Source organism: Acanthochromis polyacanthus, chromosome 8, assembly GCF_021347895.1.
Source record: "Acanthochromis polyacanthus isolate Apoly-LR-REF ecotype Palm Island chromosome 8, KAUST_Apoly_ChrSc, whole genome shotgun sequence".
NCBI classification, from domain to species: domain Eukaryota; kingdom Metazoa; phylum Chordata; class Actinopteri; family Pomacentridae; genus Acanthochromis; species Acanthochromis polyacanthus.
This window is the reverse complement of record NC_067120.1, coordinates 13,759,864-13,784,394: the sequence shown is the minus strand read 5'-3', so window position 1 is coordinate 13,784,394 and position 24,531 is coordinate 13,759,864. Positions and strand designations below refer to the sequence as shown.

General features: G+C 40.5%; 2 protein-coding genes across 4 annotated transcripts; both read right to left on the bottom strand.

The window, feature by feature from the left end:
- Positions 1-408: 408 nt before the first annotated feature.
- Positions 409-6,627, bottom strand: LOC110950398 (aquaporin-9-like). Its single transcript, XM_022192962.2, has 6 exons — positions 6,278-6,627; positions 5,443-5,569; positions 4,348-4,485; positions 4,053-4,171; positions 2,652-2,869; positions 409-1,414 (listed from the first exon to the last, which is right to left on the bottom strand). The coding sequence occupies exons 1-6, from the start codon at positions 6,380-6,382 to the stop codon at positions 1,210-1,212; spliced, it is 912 nt and encodes a 303-aa protein (XP_022048654.1). The 5' UTR covers positions 6,383-6,627; the 3' UTR covers positions 409-1,209.
- Positions 6,628-6,736: 109 nt separating this feature from the next.
- On the bottom strand, positions 6,737-22,887 carry LOC110950361 (cingulin-like protein 1). 3 transcript variants are annotated; one of them, XM_022192917.2, is made up of 19 exons: positions 22,756-22,887; positions 19,633-20,616; positions 19,465-19,559; positions 17,776-17,881; positions 17,583-17,666; positions 17,344-17,492; positions 16,098-16,239; positions 15,784-15,996; positions 15,489-15,695; positions 15,281-15,385; positions 15,029-15,181; positions 14,640-14,810; positions 14,236-14,388; positions 11,711-11,800; positions 10,351-10,434; positions 7,893-8,017; positions 7,501-7,609; positions 7,239-7,402; positions 6,737-7,148 (listed from the first exon to the last, which is right to left on the bottom strand). In XM_022192917.2, exons 2-19 carry the CDS (start codon positions 20,605-20,607, stop codon positions 7,070-7,072), a joined length of 3,204 nt encoding a protein of 1,067 aa, XP_022048609.2. In that variant the 5' UTR covers positions 20,608-20,616; positions 22,756-22,887; the 3' UTR covers positions 6,737-7,069. The 3 variants fall into 3 exon arrangements, with proteins under 3 accessions (XP_022048609.2, XP_022048610.2, XP_051808348.1); XM_022192918.2 differs by having other exon boundaries at positions 19,465-19,532; XM_051952388.1 differs by lacking the exon at positions 22,756-22,887 and adding an exon at positions 22,464-22,480.
- Positions 22,888-24,531: the final 1,644 nt, after the last annotated feature.

The following is a 24,531-nucleotide window of genomic DNA, read 5'->3' as shown; positions in this document are numbered from 1 at the left end:
TAGAACCATCGTTGTATAAACATCATAGTATGGTGTGTGTCTCAGTGTATTTTTGGGTCTGAAATGAACCGGGATGCCGTGTTTGGAAAAAATCCTCCTCAGTTTTTCGGAAAGACGTCCAACATAAGGGACAACAATGTTCTTTCTTTTGTTGTCTGGGTCTTCCCTGGTGGTAGTTGGCTCCCTATCTTTATTTCTCATGGTGGACGTTAGGAAGGCCCGATTAGGATAGCCACAGGTTTTTAGGGAGGTTCTTATGTGTTGGTGTTCTTTCTCCTTTCCGTATGTCCTTGAGGGGATGTTTCTTGCTCTGTTTTGCAGAGTTCTAATGACTCCTAACTTGGTGGTCAAACGGCACAAAACTGCAGGAGTGCAGTAGTGAAATGAAGTGAAATATCTCTTAAGAAATTGATATTTATAGAAATTTTAATGTAGACAAACAACAATAAACAGAAGAATTCTCCACGGTTTGCAAAAAAAAGTCAAATAAAGTGAAAAAAGAACAAAAAGTGAATATAATATCAATACAACCACTGAGGAAAAAAAAGACCAAAACTAAAAGAAGACTGGCATGCATGTAGAACTATTACTCCATTTTCATTATACGGAGAAAAAAAGATGTCTTTCTATATATACAGTACAGTATTTACAACACATAAATGCAGTACAGGTAACAATATGAGACACAGGACTGAGAGTTTCATGTACTTTGAAACATAAAAAAGTTAAATTATAGAGTAGACAGACCAGCATTAGTTTAAAGGGTGGGTTCACTATTGAAAAGGGCGGTGCAACTTTTTGCTTGTTTTCTGTGTTCGCTGCAGTTTTTGGACCATTTCCTGTTTTGCTTTGCTTTGGTTTGGCCTCACTGTGTGGCTTCTTGCTGTTATATTGTCCCCTGGGTTTCCTGCTTTCATTTTGTCTGTCAAAGCAGTTTGTAAACTGTATTTATCAAAGGTGCTACAGAAATATATTTGTTATTTTACTATCATTAATTCTACTTTATTTGGACCTGTGCAGGTGTCAGTTAGCACTGAGCTGAAAAGCTTTTCTCTGCACAGCATGAAGTCAATCAGAAGTGTAACTACAGTCTATGTTCCTATTAACGAGACACACTGACACAGGGAGCCTGTCCTCACAGATGGAAGCTGTGCTGGGTGTTCTTCATCTGACTGACCATAAAAGCAGTCAGTCCTGGAGATAGTCTCTTTAACTCATGGTGATCATCTCATATTTGTCCTTCAGACTGCTATCATCATCGTCTTCATCTTCCTCCTCTTCCTCCTCCTCATGGGGCTTCTCCTGCTCATCGTGAGGGTGGTGCAGCTCGATCAGCAGGTAGTAGATGACGGCCGCGACCACACCTCCCACCATGGGCCCCGCCACCGGGATCCACCACCAGTAGTCCGCAGTGCTGCGAGCACAAGCAGAATGTAAGAAGGAAAAAAAAGAAGAAAAGAATCAAATACATCAGTGGCAGTAACTCAAGCAGCTGGTGAACAGGCCTCATAGATCACTGGTGCCATCAACGGATCATTCACAAGCATCGACTGCATCTGTTGCGTGCACGTGACGTTATATAACCCCGTATGTCAGCAGCTATAGGGTTCACTGCAACAACAACACCAGAAAGCCCTGAAGAAACAAATGGATAGACACATGATAGATACATGTGCATATGCATTTCCATTATGTGCATAATGTAAATATATGGCACTTCATTTATCATCTATACATTATTGAACCATTTTGCTCATAAAAATCATCAAAAAAGGTTAGACAAAACACACAAACAGACGCATCTTATTAATAATGACACTAGTGCACACAATCCAAAGAAAAACACCAAACAGTAATAATCCAGTAGCTGGAGCATCATAAAAAATACTGTAAAATAATTGAAAAAAAACACAATAATCTCATAAAAACGCAGTATTTTTCCATAATATATTACTGTTTCTGGCCTTGATTTTACATTAAACATATGTTTTGCCTTTTAAATGATTAATGACAGATATTTACATGTGCGAAAATCATGCCATAATGCTATAATATTAAATATAAATGCTGTTATTAGTTGGGTTTTATAATATAATTTGATACCGTATCAAATCTATTCACCATATTTGTTGTGAAAATGTCTGTATTTATACAAGATTAACGAACAAATCTGTGTAAGATTACAGAACCAGTACTTCTTTTTCTGTAAATTATCATTAAATGTCGAAAAGTCTCATTTAAAAAATATATATTTACAGTTTTAAAATGTATTTTAAAAGGAAAATTATTGAAAAACTATCAGTGAAATTATCCCCCCAAAATGGGCATTTTATGTTTGAAAAAAACTTTTGAAAAAATTGGCATTTTATGTTATTCAAAGTTACAGTTTCTGAGGTTAAGCCCACAAATTTTAAATATTTTCCTGCGCTTAAAATATACAAATAAAAATCTGTAAAATAAATTATTTTAAAAAATGTTTTGACAGTGTAAATTTAACAAAGAGATATTTAAGTTCATTATGTTGCTAGATTATGTAAATCACATTTGTCCTCTTTAAATGTTGTATTTAAATCATATTTTTATTACCTAAATAACATTATTGTGAATAATACATCAGCTGCATTTAAAGTAGAATCCTGGTGTCCGGTTACCTGAACACCTCCATCCCCCATCCCGCCACGGCGGTGAACAGTCGGGGTCCCAGGTCTCTGGCAGGGTTCAGGGGGTAACCACAGTTCAGGCCCATCGACACACCGATGGCCATGATGATCAGACCGATGGCCAGCGGCTCAACACCTTTAGGAGCGCCGATGTTTCCACCGTCGATGATCGCGAGGATGCACAGAACCAGCATCCCTGTCCCCACAACCTGCAGCAGCAACAGAGGTTGGATTAAAGGCAGAGATCAGGCGGATACAGGAGAAACACCAGCACACATTTTGAGAAACATTGTTATTTAGGTGTTCGAATGAACGATTAGCTTCCCACCTCTCCTCCACAGGCCTTCATTTGCTTCAAATTGCATGTAAAAGTCTTAGTGTCCATGTCATATCTTTAACATTTACTCTGATTTTCTAATTGCAAAGAAATGAATAGAGGCAAAGAAAACATGCAGAGTTTGGTACAGTTGTCACTATGGTTGTAGATTCTCAGTCCTTAAGGTCATAGTAATCTAAATGCTTTTGATTCAAAAACCAAAAACATGACCATTGCCACCTCATGGTGTAACTCATTGCCATATTGCACCTACTTTGTTCATTTATTTGCACTAGTATGTTACTAAGTTGTGCTTTTTGTCTTTTTTCTTTCTTTTCATTTCATTTTTATTTTTATATTACTTACTCTACATTTGCATATGTATTTATCCCCATTTCTTTATGTTACTTATCTCTAATTTCTTATTTTTTACTCAATTTCTTACGTCATTGCTGCACTGCCTGCTCTACGTGCCTTTTTAATTGCCTCCTGGGGACAAATAAAGTTTTCTGAATCTGAATCAGGTGCCTCTACTGTAGTACATAATATTGTTGACATTAAAATCACAGCATTTCAGCGTCATCATTCAGCATCTGATTCTTCTAACTGGCTGTATTTAGCTTAAAAAAAAGTCTTAGCTTTGCTGTTCAAATCTATCTTTCATGAATTATTCAAATAAGCAGCTGCAACTTGTAGCTGACCTCTAAGCATCGCTGCTACACAGAAAACGACAGGAAACATTAACACAGCCGCAGCCCCACTAATTAGACTTATCTCAGCACTTCACCTGATGTGGCTTTCAGCAGTTTTAGGTTGGCAGACGTGTTATTTTTTGGACTGCTGCACCGACTAAACATCCTGAAAATGGTGTTAAGTAGATGTGACCTTTCAGCGAATGCCAGGAAATGGGTCATTAGACCCAAAACTGAGCAAAAGAGTGGGTGCTCTCAGACTAAATGGGGCAATCAATTTTGCATTAGCCACATTTGCCAGACTTTGCAGTGTTTCAAGCCTGAATGGGAGCGGCGGTGCACAGTGGAGGGGAGGGTCATTGGGTCACAGTGGCCAGAACTCACCTGATCAATGAAACCGCCGAGGACTGACAGGTGTCTTGCAGGGTACGACGCAAAAATGTGACCTGTTGCATTGATTCCCGTCACCGACAGAATTCCATTGGTGAAGTCCATAAAAGCATCTGTGAGGAGACAATAACTGATATCTGTAAGCGTGCACACGGATCCATGTGTAACGAATATTGATGAACATGCAGCTCAAATATTTAAATGCTGTTGGGGTTTTTTTCTCCAACATTATCTCTTCTAGCACTACCAGTTGTCATGGTGTTGTATGCATGTCAAAGGGATAGTTCACCGTAGTATAATCCAAAGACTGCAGCAGCTCCTGCAAAAGCACCGAGAAACTGAGCGATGACATAAAAGGGAAACTTCCAGATCTTCAGTTTGCCCAGAATCACCATGGCCAGAGACACAGCAGGGTTCACATGGCCCCCTGGGACAGAGGACAAAGCACAGAGTGAAAGAGGGGTGCAGAGAGTGGGTGGGTGGGCAGCTGGCATAATATCCTCTCCATCATTAGTGAGGCCGTCACATTTACAAGAGGCAGCAGAAGGGGAGCAGCCCTCGGGGCGGTGCAGGGTTTTATTATGTATGTTGAAGAGCAAAGAGGCAGAATAATGGTCACTTATTAGAAATTCACCCTCAAAAAACAATCTGCTCTCATTTTTATTTCAGCTGTTCTCACATCCCGGCTGCTCTTATTTATCTAAATATACATATCCCAAATCTGTCCGTGATCTGTCCTCATGAAACGCCATTAGTGCTGTGATTTGGCATCAGATGCAGCTGCTGCTCACATGAGGCGTTTGGAGAGAGTCTGCTCTCTGTCAGAGAACGTATAGCCTCTGATCAATGGAGTTAGCAGGACATTTAGAGCCCAGGGTTATGTATGACCCCACAGAGGCTGTGGACTAGTGCTAACAAATCAATGGTCAGTGCTTATCCATTGAAAAGAGCTGGCACGTTCTGGCTGACACTGGTGCTGTGGAGGTGGCACATGGCTGGACAGGAAGCCATAAAAATATATTATTACAAGCTGCAAGCCTCAAGAGTAACAACGTTTTCATTACAACACGCGCAAGAGAGCCGTGACAGGCTGCTTTATATGTTCTGGCAGAGGCTGTTTGCACTAACTCTGAATTATTTCAAATGTATTACAGAGTCTGTGCTGCTAAACAGTAGATTGTATGGCAGCAAAGGTGTTGAATATTCAAACTGGTAACACCTGTATTAAAACTTTTTCCACTTGACTTGGCAGGAAGCCATCCATTAACATTCTGTTGAACCACTACATTAAACAGAGTCAGTGAGCCTTTCCTGGCCACGTGAGATAAGTTTGACTTCAGTAAAAATAATCGATTAGAGCTGGCAACGACATGAAATCATTTACCTGACACTCCACCGGCCACATACGCTGCCATCATCAGGCCTACAGAGAAACCAATGTGGACGGTGAGAGGTTCACCCAGAGTGTTTCTACTGAGGACGGTCTGAGCGACTGAGCCACAGCCAAACAACTAACAAAGAGAGAAAAAGAGAGAAAACAGCAGGTTTTTGTATGCATCTCTTAGGAATCTTACAGGACAACACAGAAAATCAGCTGAAGTATTCACATAAACATCTGTCAGCTTAACCCTCGTGGCAATGTCCAGATTAACCCGTTTTAAAGTTTGAAAATGTGGGGGGAAAAAAATTCACTGTGAAATTTCAGATGCCCGCATTTTCAACATTTTTTGGGACATTTTTGAACATTTTTTGGTGGAAAAAATGCTTAAAAAATATTTCTTTAAAAACATTCACGAAAGGTCAACCACAATCCAGCAAATTTTGTTGGACTGTGGTTGATTTTTTAGTGACTGTTCTTAAAGAAGTATCAGACGTTTTACTGGTATATATGCAGTCACTTCAGATATTTTTAGAATCTTTTTGCAATATTTTTACTCATTTTTTAAAAATATTTACAACAATTTCTTGCCAAATTTGGGGGATTTTTAAAGTGCAACTTTTAAGGGAAACTTTTAAGGAATTATTGAATTTTCTTCCTGAAGGTTTTGCAAGTTTTCTGAAATCTGGGGAATTTTTTTGCTGAATTTTTGGATTTTTTTCAGACAAGGAAATGATATTTTTTGGTGCCCGTAAATGAAGACAACAGGAGGGTTAAGCAAATTCTGTGAGATGTTTGATTTCAAATACAAAAAAAATACATCATGCACAATGTTACTTACCACCAAGACAAATGTTCCCAGGAATTCTGCCAGGAATTCCTTGAATATTCCATGTTTGAGAGCACAGTGTTGCCTCATGCTTCTCTTGTGTTCTTGTACTTCCATGTATCGCTGTGCCAACAGATGGTTAAAGTGTCGCCCGTCCGGCGGTTTGAACCTCTGGAGCTGATCGGACGGCTCGTGTCAAATCTCCACCTCTGCTCGGCTGCAGCCATTCAGCACAGACCATTGATCCATCACAACTGTCACTCTCCTGCTTAGTTCCATCCACACACAGCTTTATAGAAAAGGCCAAACAGGGCTGACGTTTTCTCAAAAATGTGACTTTTCCTATTCAGGCAGAAGTTAAAGGCTAAACAGATAGACAGAATAGAATTTCCTTCAGTATTAATAAAGTATCTATCTATCTAGAAACATCACACAGCTGTTTCTGTATAAATGCAAATGAGTGTTATAAAAGTCTTTTAACACATTTATTTATTAGTTTGCAGCTTACATCATTTTAATTCACACAGCAACAGAATAACTTAGGGAACAAAGAACATACTTCAAAGTAAATACGTCCGACTTGGTGTGCTGCTTTGACAGATTATTGACAATTATAAATACCGCCACAAGAGGTCAGCCTTGGCAAGGTGCCACACAGTTCAAACAGGAAGCATGAGAAAGTCACACCTGAGTTGTTAATGGAATTATGTGGAGTTAAGATTTCAAGGATTCTTCACAGTAAGTCCAACATTGTTTAATAAATGTCTGTCCGGGTGTTTTCTTTTAAAATCACAGATCAGTCAATCAGTCAGATCCAAAGTCGTCCATGTCGTTTGCATCTTTCTCCACAACTCTTATGAGAGGAGGTGATTTCTTCTTACGCCTGTTAACACAAATAAATGGATTTACTAGAATTACACAACAACGTGATTTTATGGAAGAGACCTGAAAAGGGCACAAAGCGAGTAGTCACCTCATCTCGGTCCTCAGTGCACTCAGCTGGCCATGAAGCTGCTCGTTGGCCTCGATTTGTTCATCCAGCTCCCTTTGCAGCTTCTTCTTAGCGTGTTCCAGACGCTCGATCTCCTCCTCCGCCTCATCCATCTGCCTCTTCGCCGTCTTCAGCCTCTGAGTCAGCTGCGGAGTTCACAAAAGTGGGATAGTGAGTCATGAGTGAAGTCTGCCCGAGTCCCGACTGCTTCATGATAGCTGTATTTCCTTAATGAAGTGTCTACCTGATCTCTCTCGCTCTGCAGGTTGACGTGTTCCTCGTCCGCCTGCATCTTCATCTCCTTCACCTTGCGCTCCAGCTTGCGGTTCACTTGTTGCAGGCTGTTGTTGTCCCTGAGAGCAGAGGCAGAGGAGAGATCACATCGCTGCTGCAGCTTCCTGTAACTAAACACCTTCCCGGTGTGTTCGGATGAGAGATACTCTCCCTCTTACAACCACAGGGAAAGTGATATGAGTGGGTTCACCGCTCAGCAGCTACCACCAAGTATCTGATGGAGCCATTAGCCAAAGTGTCACCCTGCTCTCATACACAACACAGACTCTGTATATACTTCTGTCTGCAAATGTTTTGATGAGAAAATGCTGTAAGGTCATATTCAAATGTGCGGCTGCTCACCTCTCTTCTCCCTGCAGCCTTTCCTCCAGTTCCTGGATGCGGCTGTTAAGTTTGGAGACGAGTGAATCCTGGTTGGTCCTCTGTGATCCTTCCAGATGAGTCACTCTGCTCTTGAGGTCTTTATTCTGACAGAGGAAACCAAATCAAGAATGTCACAAATGTGGTTACATTTAAAGGAGCCCGGCAGAGTTTCTGCTGTGTGATAGCGTGATTGAAATGACTCCTCTGAGTTGGTTTGGTTTGTTGCACATGAACGATATTACGCCGATTCACAGGTGGAACAAGACATGCAATTAATCAGTGTGGGCTGAACAAATACTCAGTTTTGGAAAAGGAAGGAAATGCATTCATTGTGTTTGTCAGACCTCAACAATAGACACTGTTTTGTGGTGAGTAGCAATGAAAGTAAATGAAAACTTTTGGTTTGTTAACAGGAAAACCCCACAGAGCAGTTTATAGAAGATTTCCACTCACATTTAGACAATAGCAGAGTGTCAATAATAGCAATAATTGCTAATATTTTTGAATTTAAATGCTCTTCGGATACAAATGGGTAGGTGGTCACAAAATGTGTTTAGAAGAAGAGAGTTTCATTTTCTCTCCCACAAGTGATTAACATGAACGAACAGCTTCAATATTACCCATTTCACCTTGTTGTGCTTTAAGTTTCACTGTTTATTTCTGAAACAGTAGTTTTACAAAAACACTAAACACACATTCCACTTTATCCGCAGATGGAGTTTGCTCAAAGAGACCATTTAGTTGTCACGGGTGAAGACTTGTTACATCTAGTTTCAAAGGGCAAGGTGCATTGAATTGTGAAAAACAGCTACAATGAAAATGTAAAGATATGACAATAACAATAACAATAATAATGTCATGAGTATTAAAATCACTGCAGATAGAAAAGCTAAGCATAGAATTTTAGTCTCATGATAACAGGTGTTAACTTGAGATCACAACACAAGAAGCCAGTAAACAGCTCTGTATATGAGATTTTGAACATGAATATCACAGTAAACTATGTTCTACTGTGTAAAGATGTAGTGGAGTAATGGCGTCTTTAGCAGACCATGAAGTCACTTTTCCTCTGTGTGTGTTGTAATCTGAGCCTGTCGGTTCAATGTTTAGGCAGCAGGTCCGGCTGTGCGTCCTTGTTAGTGCATGTGAGTCCCTTCCTTTGAAACCGTCGGGCCTCCACACATTAAAAAAACAGACTGACAGTGACTTCCTACAGAGCGCTGTAAAAGTGAGAAGGCAGTGCAGATAAGAGTTTAGTCTGGAGCGTTCAGCCGGTGTCCCAGAAAAAAAGAAATAAGCTGAAGTATCCTCCTTCAATTATTTACCTCATTTATGTGAACTCAGCTTTGTGTGAGAGTCTCTACTGCTGTTTTGTTGCGTCTCCTCGGTTCACATGTTTCTGTTTCACCATGTGTGTGTTTATATGTCTGCTCTGCTGACTGTGACGGACTCATGGTGAAGCGGCACGAGGACGTGAAAACAACAGCTCTTTCCAGTGTGTGTTACAGTCTTGGTGTGAGGTAATGGCTGTGGCTAAATTATTTTTAGGATCAATATATAACTGAGGGACTTTTGAAGTCCATGGGATATATGTGCATACATTTTTATTAAAAGTAAAAAAAATAAAATGTTTTTATGTTCATGATGATCATGTCTTTACAAATTCCATAATTATTTATTATGGAACCAATCACTTATTAATAAAAAATGACTGGTTGTCACTAAAATTTCAATTGAATAACCGTCCCAATTTAATAACAACCACCTTCTAATTAGCTAAACATTAATAAAATAAGCTTATTCAAAAAGTTATTTTGACTGTTCTTTTTATTAAGTTGAGATAATCATGACATATTTTATTTTAAGCATTATGTCTAATTTTATATGGAAAATAACAAATTGAATCACTTCCAACTAAGTTACCCATTACAAAAACACCTCTAGAGGAAGTTTATTAATTCCAAATCACATGACCTGCTCCACGTGATGTCACTTCCTCCTGAAGACTCCAAGGCTTTCTGAGTTATTTCATATAAAGTAGTGTGTGAGTCAAGTGTGGATTTATCGCATGCCAACAGGTTTACTACAATATCTTAATACATAACTTTCATATTCAATTTCACTCAATTGTGTATATAATATTTAGAAGAATCTTTCTGTTAAAATGCCATGTGGTGTTTGGTTACGGGCGGTCATGTTGATTTTAGGCCTGAAAACAGCAAAAATCTCAACTATGTTACAAAAGTTCCGCAATTTTATACTGACCCTTTCGTCGGCTCTCATGTACGCAACCTCTTTGATTGTAAATGAAACTCGAAGGGAAGGAGGAAGCGTGGCCTACGTGTTCATCAGGAGCAACATCCAGTGGTTCTAACTATCACGTCGAGAAGCTTTAAGAATTTTTTGGTCTGGTTTGGTTTTTCCTCTGGATCATTACCTGTCTCTCCAGGCTCGTCTTGTCACACTCCAGGTCCTGCCTCACTCCTCTCTCCTGCATCAGTTCATTCCTCATCTGATCCATCTGTCACATAAAGCCAGCAGATAGAAAAACATGATTTTAAACTCAACACATTAGATGGCAAAGCATTACTGTTTAGTAAGTTAACAAGAGCAGGACATGTGGACACTGAACCGCTACTTATTTGCTCTAACGTCTAACCATGGAGGTAAATATGAGCCTGCATCACGTATAATCCCTTCAATATTGACTGAAAACACGGCGGTATGTTATTAAAAAGGGCAGGACATGGTGACAAGCACTTTCAGATTAAACCTCCTGTTGTCCTACGAGTCAAATTGACCGGTTTTAAAGTTTCAAAATGTGGGAAAAAAGTATGTTTTCACAGTGAAGTCTTTTTTGAAATATTTTTTGGTGCAAAAAAAAATGCTAAAAATAATGTTTCTTTAAGAATTTTCGGAAAAGAATCAATGTTCCAAATGTCCTTAAAGAAAATATTAGAACTTTTATTGATATATATGGAATCAGTTTAGATATTTTTAGGATTTTTTTGGAAGATTTTTATTCATGTACATTCTTTATTTTTTTATTTTTTAAATTGTTATTATTTGCCAATTTTGGGGATTTAAAAAAAAAACTTTTAAGGGATGCTTTGAAGGAATTTTTGGAATTTTCTTCTTAAAGATTTTGCAAATTTTTTGCTGACTTTTTGGATTTTTTCCAGACAAGGAAACAACTTTTTTTGGTGCCCGTAAATGAAGACAACAGGAGGGTTAAATGAAAAGTTTCCAGCTTAACTCCTGAAACCAGAGGAAATGCTGTCTGATCTGCGTGGCCACAGGAGAGGGAGAGGCTCTGCTCACTAATAACATGTAGAGGCCCAGAGCAGGGAGCGTGAATAGCTGCTCACAATAGTTACTGGGGTTTTTTTTGTCTTTGCTTCGCACTCAAAACAGAGTTTCTATCAATTAGTCTGCAGCACTTTGCTCCAATGAATGGTGGCCTAGTTTACAGGCACAGTGAAGATGTGAGGAGCTTATGACGGCATCAGAAACGAGAAAACCTATATCAAGTTGAGTCATAGTGAGATCTGACTGCGAAAAGCAGCTTCACGGCCAGGTTGGAAACACCAATCAGCAGCTTCCTGAGTGTCTGAGGGGAAATCTGAGCACGCAGCCCTACATCTGTTTATAATAAAACACATGTAGGGCCGAGCGCTCAAACTGGAGACAGGCAGTAATTCTATCATTGATAGGTGGTTTCTACCCTTCTGGGAAATTTATGAACGCTAGTTAATGCAAAATGTGAGCTTGAATAAGAAGCGAGGGAGTAAACCTGCCTGTTCTTTGGTTTTATCTAGTCGCTCCATCAGGCGGTCAGCACTGCTGCGCTCATCGTTAAGATCTTCTTCCAGCTGACCGATGCGTCCCTGTGAGGAAAGCAACAGATTTTAATCAAGTTAATTTATATGGTATTACACTGCAATGTTTATAAAAGAACACGATCCACATATCCCCTCAGACTGTGGCGAGAAAACTGACTAACAAGGCATTGAGTATTCAAAAAAAACATTGAAGATTGTCCCGTGCTGTGTGTTTGTGACGGCTGAACAAAAAATAGCGGTGGTGGTGGAGGTGAAAGAAGATCTCTGAGAACACCCAGACAGGTCTGATAACTTTTTACAGTCAACACGAGCTTCCTCGGGTGATACGCAGTGTCAACAGCGAGCACACTGGTGTCACTGTGTAATGTTTTGTCATCAGCAGAAAGACAAACAGCGCCGAGCTGTGAGATGTTGTTTCCACAGTTCACAGGAACAGCTGACGGCGCAAATACAGGCATGTGCACCGACAAACACCTGAAAATGTGATTAAAGTCTGAGTGCGAGCTCTGGGAAGTATTATGTCAGGGAACATTACTGTTGTCATCTAAACATCTTGTAATACCACTGCGGGTAGGTTTTAATCTTTAAGCTTTGCTGAGGGATTAGATGGACTCTGAGCTCAGAGATTTTTGATATCATTTGGCCTCATGAATATCTGTGAAAACTACACAAGGAAACACTGTACAACAATCTGCAGCAAAAACTTACCGCTGATAATAGTAACTGTAAGGAGATTTCTATGCATTTTTCAGGTAGTGAATATAGAGAGAGGTAGGAAATGGAATCAAACTGGAGACTTTTCATGGTATTTGCAGCAATGTCGTCTCTGTCCAAACCTCTCGCCTAGAAAATAGTCCTGATTTTTTTGTGTATTAATGCATTTGTCACTAAATGTAACTGTCCTGTGAGCACCCATAAGGAGTTGGTGTATAATTGGACTTGATATAGCAAAATACGGCTGTAATAAGATCAAATACAAGGCATTTAATGTGTTTAAGAAATGGCATATACACCAATCAGCCACATCATTATGATATATTGGGTCCTGACATTCATGTGGAAGTTACTTTGACGCCAACCATCTACCTAAACATCGGTGCACCCCCCAAGCAGCGTCTCCTAGCAGGACAAAGTGCCTCGCCAATCCACACAATCTGCTCGAGGGACACGACAAAGAGCCCAGGGAGTTGACAGTGCCTCCAAACTCCCCAGATCCTTAGCTAATCGAGCAAAATGAGATGCACAGAACAAGCCGGATTCCTGGAGGGCCCACCAGACAACCCAAAGGATCCGCTGCCAACATCTCAGTGCCCGTTGTGGCCGACAGTTATGATCATTTTATTAACGGTTGTCATTTCACTGATGAATAAAATGATTGGGAGCAAAATACTGCAGCAGTGTGTGGGTATGTTTTTTGCATTTTTGTTTCTATTTTCACCAAAAAGCTCAACAGGTTGAACGGGCAACCAATGAAACAGGAGCTATAGTCCCCGACACAGTGGTCATGGGTTTGAATCCAGCTGCTGCAGGTCCTTCCCCATTTTTTTCAACATTTTAGCGTCTCTCTCTCATTGCTGCCCTGTCAATAAATACATAAATTATTTAATAAATTCTTTCTTTTACCAGGTAAGAGGATGGTCATCTTCACAAGAGTGTTTTTGGCAGAGTATGTAAAGGAGGCTTTATTACGGTAAAAGAAAGCCCAGTCTAGATTTGATTTTAGCCAGTAGAAAACTAATGTGAGAAATGAAAGAGAGTGAAGAGTCCAGCCAGAGACCAAAGTACCTGTAGGAGTTGACGAACTCCAGATCTGAGCCATCTGCACAGGTGATGTTAAAGCCGAAAAAGGCCAAAAAAAATGTTTAAAAAAATTCATATTTATGTTGATGCAAGTGTTCATGTTTAGCCTTTCAGCTTCTTAACCCTCCTGTTGTCCTCATGTACGGGCACCAAAAATATTGTTTCCTTGTCTGAAAAAAATCCAAAAATTCAGCCAAAAAATTTCCCCAAATTTCTGAAAATTTGCAAAAGCCTCAGAAGAAAATTCCAATAATTCCTTAAACGTTTCCCTCGAAAATTTTATTTTTAAAAAATCCCCCAAATTTTGGAAGAAAATTCTTGTAAATATTTTCACAAAATGAGTAAAAATCTTTCAAAAAAAATCCTAAAAATATCTAAAGTGATTAGATATATATCAGTAAAACGTATATTTTCTTTAAGAACATTCACATAAAAATCAACCAAAATCCAGCGAAATTCGCTGGATTTTGGTTGATTTTTATGTGAATGTTCTTAAAGAAACATTTATAATATTTTTTTTTTTTCCGCCAAAAATTCTCAAAAATGTCCCAAAAACGTGGACATCAGAAGTTTCACTGTGAAAATGTGTTTTTTCCCCCACATTTGGTCAATTTGAACCACAGGACAGCACGAGGTTTGATTTCATCACTTTGGTGAGTGCAGGTCGTGGACATGTTTACCTCCATGAGTTTGACCTGCCGATCTCGGTCCTCCACCGTGGCAGAGCTCCTCTCCTCCAGCTCCTCCACCCTCTGCTCCAGCTGCCGGCCCCTCTGCTGGGCCTCCTGCTGCTCCCTGCGACACCGACACAGATCCTCCTCCAGAGGAAGCAGCTGAACACAGAACACACCACAGACTAAACACACAGCAAGATAAAGAAACACACAATATCGGGTGTTGGGCAGCGGTCAGTCAGTCAATCAGACTCTCTGATAGCACTTTTATGTCATGTCACACGAAACATTTGGTTTAGGATTCCCCTACTGAGAGGGAGAAATCCCCTGCAGCTGACTTGTTGTTTTACTGGTGACTAAGACAGTTGAACCCTCTTACTGGTGAATCAGAGAGACAAAGAGCACCACACCTCTTCCTGCAGCTTTTTGGCCGCCTGTCTGGATTTCTCCAGCTCTGCTCCCTTTTCCTGCAGCTGTCTCCGCAGCTCGGCCAACTCCCTCTGACTCCTCTCTTTGGCCTCATCGACCTGGTTCTGAAGCACATCTGTAGACGCCTCGCACTCCTCCATGATGCTGTTCATCTGAGCAGACAGATAAACAAAGAGAGCTCAGATATGTGGACGTCTCTGCCTAAACGGAGGGATGAAAGAAGCGTTGCAAGCACAAGAAACGTCAGCATTTTCTGCTGATCTTGTGTTGTTTCAGGGTTAAGATAACACACTGTTGGGCCTCGTTTGGCTCCAGAGATATGCTGAATTTCCCCCTAAAGCCTAATAAATGCTATGTTTCCTCCTCTAACCTTCCTCTGCAGTTGCTCCACACTCCTGTCCTGCAGCCTCCTCTCATCTTCCAGCTCGGCTTTGGTCTTCCACAGCTCCTCCACTTGTTTCCTCTCCTCCTTCAGCTTCTCCTTCAGGTCCCTGTGCTCGTGGTTTAGTTTGGTCAACTTACTCTGACAGAAGAAAACACAAAGAACAGAACAATGTCTCATCCCATGCCTAGATATCAGTCGTGTTCATGCTTTGTTTCCTCAACATTCTTGTCTTCTTACCTGCACATCCTCCAAACGAAGGAGCAGTGACTGGTTAGACTGACACATCTCCTCCTCGTTCTTCCTCACATCCATCAGCATTTCCTCAACCTGCTGCTTTTCCCTCTGAGGAAAAAACAGGATATGTGAGAAACAGATGTCATCAGTGATTAAAAACATCTAGAACCAAGTAAAATTTAATGTAAATCAGATCACTTCTCCTCCCCACCTCCAGCTGCTTCACTCTCTGCTCCATCAGCCTCTCGTTGGTTTTAGACTCCTGGATCGCCTGACTCAGTTGATCCACCTTGCTGTTGAACTCCTGCACTTTTCCTCTCAGCTGATCTCTGTCCTGAATCAGCTCCTTCAGCTGCACCTTCGCTGCTCCTCTCTCCTCCTCTGCCTCGACCTTCCTCTGGCCCAGCACAGCGTTGCTCTGACGAATTAAATGTTGGCTGATAAACATCAAAGTAACCCACGCCACACCTGTTTGATATCAGAGCAAATTACATCTTCCCTGTTACCTCCTTAGCCTGCTCCAAATCCCTGAGGAGCCTCTCCAGCTCCTGTTCATATTCCTCCTTCAGAGCGGCCATGTATTTGTCATGGGTCTCCACCTCCTCTTTAAGTGCCCCCTTCAGGGCGCTGAGCTCCCTCTCGGTGTGGTGCAGAACATCCTCCTGCTCTTCTTTCATCTGAATCATCTCCTGGAAGTCAACACGAAGCTGTGCCAACTCCTGACAGACAGCCATCAAACACATCGTCACGAGTCCAGTGGACAAACTTTACGAGTGCTGCTGATTTGTGAGGAGTTTCTTGTTCGTGTGGTTTCGTTTACCTGCATGAGGACTTCTTTCTGCGCATTTATCACCTCTGCCTTCTTGGCTCGGTCCAGCTCATCGTGCATCTCAGAGAGCTGCTGTTGAAGGTCTTTCATCTCGGCCTTAGATCTTTCCTTTTCTGCCTTCATCTGAGTCAGCCTGACAACACAGGGACAAAATGCACGAAGGACACACTTTAGTTCCACATTTTACATCAAAGACAGAAACCTCCTCATCCTTCTTGACAGCTGCTGAAGTTGACAGAACTAAATTTTTAAAAAGAACATTTGCATAGTTAAACCAAATAGTTCTGTACTTGACTCCACTTTCAGTCAAATGACTTTCATCCAATCATACGTCACAGTTCACTTGAGTGACCAAAGAGTCTCAGCCGAGGATTAGCTAAAGGAAGTGGAACAAAACATTGAGGTGAGGTAGTCTGTTTGGTTCTACATTTCACAGCTGCATCAGTTGCTATTTATGGAAAACACCCAAACATTTTTCAGATATTTTGTTCTGTGGCACTAGATGCTGATAGAATAATTCAAAGGGACAGTTTTGACATTTTAGTGAATATGCTAACTTGCTTTTATGCTCGATAGTGCTCTTACCTCTGTACAGATATGAAGCAGCTAGCTTAGCTTAGCAAGATGTGGAAACAGTTCAACAGTTAGCCTGATTCTGCCCAAAAGTAGTAAAATCTACATATCAGCACCTCTAAAGCCCACAAATTAATGCAATATCTATCTTTGTTTAATTTGGAAGTCACTTTAGATTCAAATCTGTTTTTAAGATAGACTTGGCCGAGAAGGTAAACCATCATAAAGTTCCAAAAAATGATCAAACTGATCTTGACAAGAAAAAAAAGGACAAAAGTAAAGAACGATAAACCAACCAAGGGATTGAAAACACATAAAATATGTCTCTTTTCTGTATTTTAATTCATTCAAAATGGACTATATCTTGATGAGGACTAGTACAGCAGTAGGTTAGACATTTGTTCTGTTTTTTTTTTCTCTTGTTTTGGTAGGAATGTAAGGAACCAGATGTTAACATCTTTTTTATCAAACCAGTGAGTCTGTCTATGGACAAAAAATTACATATTTAACCATCATCAGTTCATTTGTCCAGCCCTTTGTTCAGAAAATTTCCATTAGCATTCCTTCTGTTTGTGTTTACTGTTAAATTTCAGTGGCAGTCACTTTTCAGCTGGTAAAATCTGATTTATCTTCACTAAGCAGACATTTTAGTTCCCATCCTTACTGCTGTTTGGTGGACTGAAGTTCTGCATCAACTTCAGCCAGTTTGTCCCTGAGTTTGCAGAGCTCTGCCTGACTTTTGATCAGCTCTTCCTGAAGTTTCTTCTTCTCTGTCCTCGCCTTTTCACAAGCTTTGGCCAAAGTCATTTCATTCTGCACAAAACAACGACAACAGCAGAAAGGAACATCAGTCACGGTAACCGGATGTGAGCTGTGAATCAGCAGGATGGAGCTGCACTACACCTTCATTTCAGTTTCCAGTCTTTGCTTTAATTCAGACACTTCCTTCTCCAGCGCGGCCTGTTTCTCCTGCAGCTGCTTCACGTCCTGCATATGTTGAACAAACACACGTCCAGCAACGCAGTAACATCAGGAGTTTCAGACAAAACCATTAAATCATGCTGAACACTGGCAAACACCTCATGCCAACACTCACTTTGTTCTCCTCCTCCACATTCTCAGCAGTCCTCCACTTGAGCTTGTCGATCCTCTCGAGCAGCAGGTTGACTTTCCTTTGGGTGGTGGAGTCATCGTCAGTCGTCCTGTGAAGGAAGAAAAACTTTTAATTTCACAAAAGCAGCAACAGAGTGTAAGAAAAAAGTGAAATTTATCAGTTGTCAAATAAACAAAGACACACTGTGGCTGTGCGTGACCTCTGAGTGGTGTGGACTTGTTTTAGGCGGTTTGGTATGCAGAAAGGAAAATGTGTAACTTTTTCACTCTTCAGATAATAAATCTACTTCAGCGCATTTTTCAAGATGCAGGCACTGGGAGATCTTTCAAATTTTCCATGTGAAGGAGATATTTTATCAGTGAGAGAAAGTTCAGGCTCTGCATTCCTGACTACTGCGTGTTTGAGCACACACAGCTGGAGCGTATCTGACTGCACTGCATGATCACAACCACGAGCTCATCTCTGAAACAGGCCGTAAAAACAGACAGCGTAATTTAAAAAATATTTTTAAAATTAGAAATTAACTGAAAGCACAAATGGAAGCTTATTAAATGAGTTGTTTTATGCAGGAAGATCAGTGGCACTCTCTATGAAGCTAAAGCCAGCAACCTGTTTAGCATAGCTTAGCTTAGCGTAGCATGATAAGTAAGGAAAACAGCAAACCTGGCTCTGTCCAAACGTGACAAAAGACACCTACCAGCTCCTCTAAAGCTTGTGAATTATCAAGTTGTATTGCGTTTGTTTGACTACAGACATTGATGAAACTGGACAAGATATAATACAGAACACTTTAGCTTCTTGTTTCAACATTTTTGTTGTAGTATGCATTTAAATAAGATTTGACATGCTAATCAGTGAGTTTTAACCCTCGCGTTGTCCTGCAGGACAAATTGACCCATTTTGAAGTTTAAAAATGTGAAAATTCACAGTGAAACTTTTGATTTCCACATTTTCAACATTTTTGGGAAATCTTTGAATATTTTTTAGTGGAAAAAAAGAAATGTTAAAAATGTTTCTTAAGAATATTCACATAAAAATCAATCAAAATCCAGGAAATTTCACTGGATTTTGGTTGATTTTTTTGTGAATGTTCTTAAAGAAAATATTAGAAGTTTTACTGATATATATATGTAATGACTTTTTAGGATTTTTTGGAATATTTTTACTCATTTTTTGAAAATATTTGCAAGAATTTTCTTGCTAAATTTGGGAGATTTTTTAAAAATAAAACTTTAAGGGAAATTTTTAAGGAATTATTGGAATTTTCTTCCTGAAGGTTTTGCAAATTTTCAGACATTTGGGGAATTTTTTGCGGAGTTTTGGGATTTTTTTCAGACAAGGAAACAATATTTTTTGGTGTCCGTAAATGAGGACAACAGCAGGGTTAAAGGTGTTGGTAGGTGTACTTTGCATCTAATTGCAGTTTTCTCACAAACCTAACAAATAAAGCTGCCTTGCCTTCATGAAAAGCTCAGCAAGTGGGAGCGTCATATTTAAAAAAGCAAATAACTGAAACCTGTTGTCCACAGCAGTATAGTTACCACAGCCTTTGTACATGTTCTGAATGCAGGAAATGCCACTACAGTGTCTTTGAGGGTTTTTTTCAGAAAGAAAAAACCTCCTATCCAAGGTGGGTTTACTGTAAAGCAGAGAAAACTGAGGGGCACTTACCCATCCTTCAGGTAAGAGAACAGTACTTGTTTAGTTGTGTCTTCAGTTGGATCTGCTGAGAGCTCTTGCTGTCCTTTCAGAAGATCAGGAGTAACCTGGTTAGAAAACATACAGCAAATAAATACAGCCTTTTAAATGACAACTTTGCCCCAAAATAAAACTCTTTACCTGTTCATCTCTTTCATCAGATTCACCGGTTTGGTCGCCACATGATGAGGAGATGGATGGTTTCTCTGCTCTGTGAAGCAGATTTGCGGCCTGCTGAGATTCAATATCTTTGCCATTAAGTCCTTTAAACAGCATGCTTGGCTTGCTTTCCTCCCGTTTGCTTGCCAAAGTGGCTTCTCCGCCAAGGAGTCGAGCCCTGGCTGATCCAGGAGGATAAATCCCACTTGGGGTTTCGCCCCTGATACCTCTTAGAGACGAGGCTCTGCTGGATGAAGATGAGGATGACGAGGAATCGGAGGTTCGACCGCTGTCCACGCTGCGTGATCGGCGACACTCCTCCGGGTCCAACCTATTCCTTGGACCTCTTCCCCTCCTCTGGCGGCTGTTGAATTGGCTGATTAGCTTCCCTACAGACATGATGGAGTCTGTGTCCACTGAGCTTGGGGCTCTTGCAGGAATGTGTCCACCTGACAGTGGGGTCTTGTTGTTGGTCACCTCAGCTGGGTCTCCTGGGCCCTCGGCAGGCAGAGGGATCCTGGGTCTGGAACCGTTGGTGGTTTGGTTTGTCTCAGGAAGAACGTTGTTGTTGTGTTGCTGTCCAGGTCGAGAGGCTGTTTGAGAAGGAATGACTTGGCTCAGGTTATTACTTTCAGGGTTATAAGGTCTCAGGAGCTCGGGGTGTTTCTGGTAATGAAATGCAGAGGAGTTTGCATTCCTCTGTGCCGCTGATGGAGAGTGTCTTTCATCCGCAGACCTTCTCACCATGCCTGGGGTGTACCCTGCCTGGTGAGTGATGACAGAAATGTCCCTGTGAGTCTCCTGACCAGGACTGTTCAGAACCACGTAAGGTTGACCTTTAATCCCTTGGACCTGCACCCTGACTCCAAACAGGCCGTCCGGGCTGCCTTTAGGACTGTGCTGCAGCATGTAGCCCTTCTGTATCCTGACATCTGGAGAGCTGCTGTGTGACTCCATCCTGATGAACTGGTGAAAACACAGACAGGTTTGTTAGAAATGACACTGAAGGAGACAAACCCTGCATGGGAAAGTGAATTGAAAACTGATTCTTCAGGTTGTTCAGGCTGAATATGCTGTTTACACAACAGTGGAGCAGGGCTGGAGCCTCAGCAGGACGCTACGACAGACATCCAGGGAGCTCCTCACACAGCTGCACTCATCCGACATAAAGGCAGAATAAATGGACACTGACGGGAGCGTGATATTGCTGTGCAATGAAAACAGCTCCTCTGTGTGCTAATGACAGGCTACTATTGTACAGCTCAAGCTGAGCCAACTGCATGACGACTACGACTGGCCGGGGTCGCCGAGGTGTCGTCACCCACTTCATGGTTACCACTTGAGGAAAATTACAACAAATACGTTACTGTGAGGCTGACACACACAAACACAAGAGGTGTTGTGTTGCAAACAATATGGAATCTGCTTAAGAGCCCCATCCTGAGAATGGTCACTGTCATTAACAACACAAAAGGCTGCAACTCATTTATAAGTTCAGCAAAGATATTAGCACCTTTCTCTGCTTTGTAAAAGGTGTACAAGGTTTAGCAGGTGGCTGTGTTCGTTTTTACTAATCATGCACTATCGTGATTTGTTCTGACCCAGGTTTACCAATATATAGGCCAAATTATTAATTCGACCTATATATGGCTGCCAGACTCCTGAAAAACATGGTTATAAATGACACCCCAGAACCTACATCTGGATCCTGATATTGAGAACATGAGGCCACAATCATCCTAAAGTGGCAGACCGAGCTCATACTGAACCGATTCTGGATGTCGAAACTGAACCAGCATTGCCAGGATCAACCAACAATCAACCCAACAAAACTGCGAGAACTTTTGCATATGTAAACCAGCTGACAGCCTGTGAAAAAATAACATTTTTTATTTTTTACAGGGGTAAAAAGGGTCAGTCCTCATAATAACTGACTACAACTAATTTCAGATCATTAAAAAGCTGCTTAATTTGAGTTGCCAGGTTGTAAAAAATCCTCCTCCCTCCCAAAATTATCACACGGTCCCCTAAAAGAGATTATTTTTGTTGTTGTGTTTTGTGCCTTTAATTGAGAGCTGACTGGGGTTGTGGTGCAATGGCATGAAACAAAAGTCTCTAACCTGTGATAATTACAAGCAATTACATGGTCAAGTCAAGTAATTTGCATAGAACATTTAACACAACAGTGATTGTGCAACATGCTTTCCAGGAAAAAGTAAAGTTGTTGATGTTGTTTTAATCGTTAGGACCCTATTGTGTTATTTATGATATGAATTTAAGAGTAGTGATTTACATTCTGCAAGAATAATATAAGGGTTCTGTAAACCTCCAGGCCACTTAGGCACCTCCAGTTAAATGGAAATTTTGAGGTTGTAATTTTCTAATAGATCAGCTTTAAGCCATGGGTTATTTTAGGTTGCCAGGTTGTAGAAAGTCCTCTTTCATGGTAGTACTTAGTTGTTCTTGTAGCTAACTCCTAAATTGAGCAGAAAGTGCCTATAAGTGGAGTGTTAAACTGATGCAAGTTGGTGATAAATGGTTTTGGTGGTTGAACAGCACATCTAAGGGTCCTCCTAGTGAATTAAAAAGTCAGAGGAAATGTCAAAGTCAACCTGGCAACCTCAGAGATTTTCTTATTTAGAGCTTTTAACGTTTCATTAAGCACTTTACATTGTATTAAATCAAACAATACAGCTTTTAAAGCCTTTGTGCAGTGTGTCAAAACATAAATAATACATACTTTGACATCGCATCTTTTTACTTTGTCGTCCATTAAAATGTGGAAAAGTTGTGTGTTGCTGTGTTTAACTTACAGGTAGACTCAGTCTGTTTACTGTTGATCTGCGTTTATCCGGTTTTACTTGACAAACTTCACCTCAAAACAGCAAACAGGCAACAAATGGCAAAACATTCATTAATGAAAACATCTAAAATATGACAGGAAAGCCCGCGTCCTGTTGTTGGTTACAGAAGGAAGTGAAGAAAATGAAGGTTTAAAATGTTAGAATAAGATCCTAAAACTCAGCAGTGATCGCAGCAGGTGACGTTTAAAGATCAATAACTTTGAGGAAACCTCGATTATAGAGAAATCGATGAGAAACTTACCCGCAGCGAGTCTGCTGTGAGTTTTCCTCCTCAGTCCGATCAGACTGTCCTGCCTCCGGATTCGATCCTCTCTGTCCGCTCGGAGAGGCGTTCACTGACCGCTCTGTCACATCCAAACACAACACTGCTGCTGCTCAGTACTGACAAATCAACAGCTCATCTCTCCTCTCTGTTGTTAAAAAAACCTCACATATTTGCATACTTCTGCCATTAGCTTCCTTTAGCTGATTTCTATTCCTGTCTCTCCGTGTTAATGTGGATAAAAATATGATTTATTTGGAAAGTTTTAGAAGTTTTAGAAAAAACCCTTCCCTCCTCTGTGTAATAACTTTCTGGACCTTGTTTTCCTTCTGTTTTATAACCAGTTTCAGCTACTTCTAATAGTATTTTAAATGCTCACATGATTTTTTTAAGCTTTAATTGAGTAGAATATCACCTAAATGTCAAATGATTCAAACTTATATCCTCTCTTTCAATAACTGCATCACTTCTAACTTGAATAGTAGGTATTTGCCCTTTGTAATCACTTTCTTTTCATTTTTGATGCTTCATGTGTCCAACTTTAATCTTAATTACATATTTGATCCTCCTCCTCTTAAACGCACCCCGAATGTGTTCTGCTGGAATCAAGTGAGCCAACATACTTGTCCAGGACATAGTTTTCACTTTTTTCTTCTTCGGACATTCTTTGGGGATTTTGGCCATGCGCTTTGGATCATTATCAAGCTGGAAGATTCCTCCTCTGCCAAAATCTTGTTCAACACTTTTTTTTGGTTCATCCACAGGCATTCATAGTGTCATCTACAAATGTCAAACTCATTCACACTCTTCCACACTATCACCTCTGTGTTTCACTCTTGGGATTATGCATAATTCTGACCAGTTTCATGTCAGACATGGTGGACTCCATCTGAGCTGAACAAATTTGTCTTGGTCTCATGAGACCAAAGAATGTGTCGCCAATATCCAGGCTTCTTTTAATGCCCTTTAGTGAAGTTTATTCCTGCACTTTTGTCTCAAAGAGCAACCAAGATTTTGTTTGTTCGTTTTTCTGAACACCCCTTGTAGAGGTTGACATGATGCAATGTCCTTCACACTGTCTCAGAAACTCTGATTTTACTTTGATAGTCCATGTCCACTAGCCCACTTGTTTACTGTTACATATAAATGTTAAATTGTTTGTTTTACTGTTGTCTTTTTTATTGTTTTATTATTGTTGTTTTTATCTATTTTTACTGTGTTTTTTTTTGTTTTATCTCAATGCACAGCACTTTGAAAGCACTTTATAAATACATTTACTATTCATTTTGTATGTGCTTGCTTGTCTGTTTTTCACAGTTAGATGTGCTCACTCTGCAGCCAGTTTAAAACATCCACTGCAGCTCTGATTAGTGGTACTTTGGCTCTGATTACTGCTGCTACTGTGTTTGATGGATAATTAGTTGGTCATCATCCTTCTGTATCTTATCCCTTTGTTGGAGGTCTCACAATCAGATTTTTAGGGCGTCTGTCAGCTCTTCTGTATTTGGAGCCACGGTGCAGACATCCAGATAATCCAAAGGGTCCAAAAATGAGAACATTCTGATGTTTGCCAGTAATTTCATGACCATGTTCATGCAATCGGGTTTGTGTTGGTTTGAGGCTTGCATCTTCAATATAGATTTTCCCCAATTTTTTTTTGATTGTTCATAGGAGGAAATACTCAAACAGACAATTGGCATCACGTTATCTTGTAAATACAGCAGGTATCTGTTTGCTTGAAGCTTCTACATAACA

What these genes read in the sequence shown, in the direction of transcription:
- LOC110950398 (XM_022192962.2), bottom strand. Translation starts at nt 6,382, where the DNA reads ATGGAAGTACAAGAACACAAGAGAAGCATGAGGCAACACTGTGCTCTC. An exon ending in TGTGGCCGGTGGAGTGTCAG is followed by an intron (nt 4,486 to 5,442) that starts GTAAATGATTTC and finishes CCTCTGTCCCAG; the next exon opens with GGGGCCATGTGAACCCTGCT. An exon ending in TCGGCGGTTTCATTGATCAG is followed by an intron (nt 2,870 to 4,052) that starts GTGAGTTCTGGC and finishes TTGCTGCTGCAG; the next exon opens with GTTGTGGGGACAGGGATGCT.
- LOC110950361 (XM_022192917.2), bottom strand. Translation starts at nt 20,607, where the DNA reads ATGGAGTCACACAGCAGCTCTCCAGATGTCAGGATACAGAAGGGCTAC. An exon ending in CTGATGAAAGAGATGAACAG is followed by an intron (nt 19,560 to 19,632) that starts GTAAAGAGTTTT and finishes TTTTCTAACCAG; the next exon opens with GTTACTCCTGATCTTCTGAA. An exon ending in TTCTCTTACCTGAAGGATGG is followed by an intron (nt 17,882 to 19,464) that starts GTAAGTGCCCCT and finishes CTTCCTTCACAG; the next exon opens with GACGACTGACGATGACTCCA.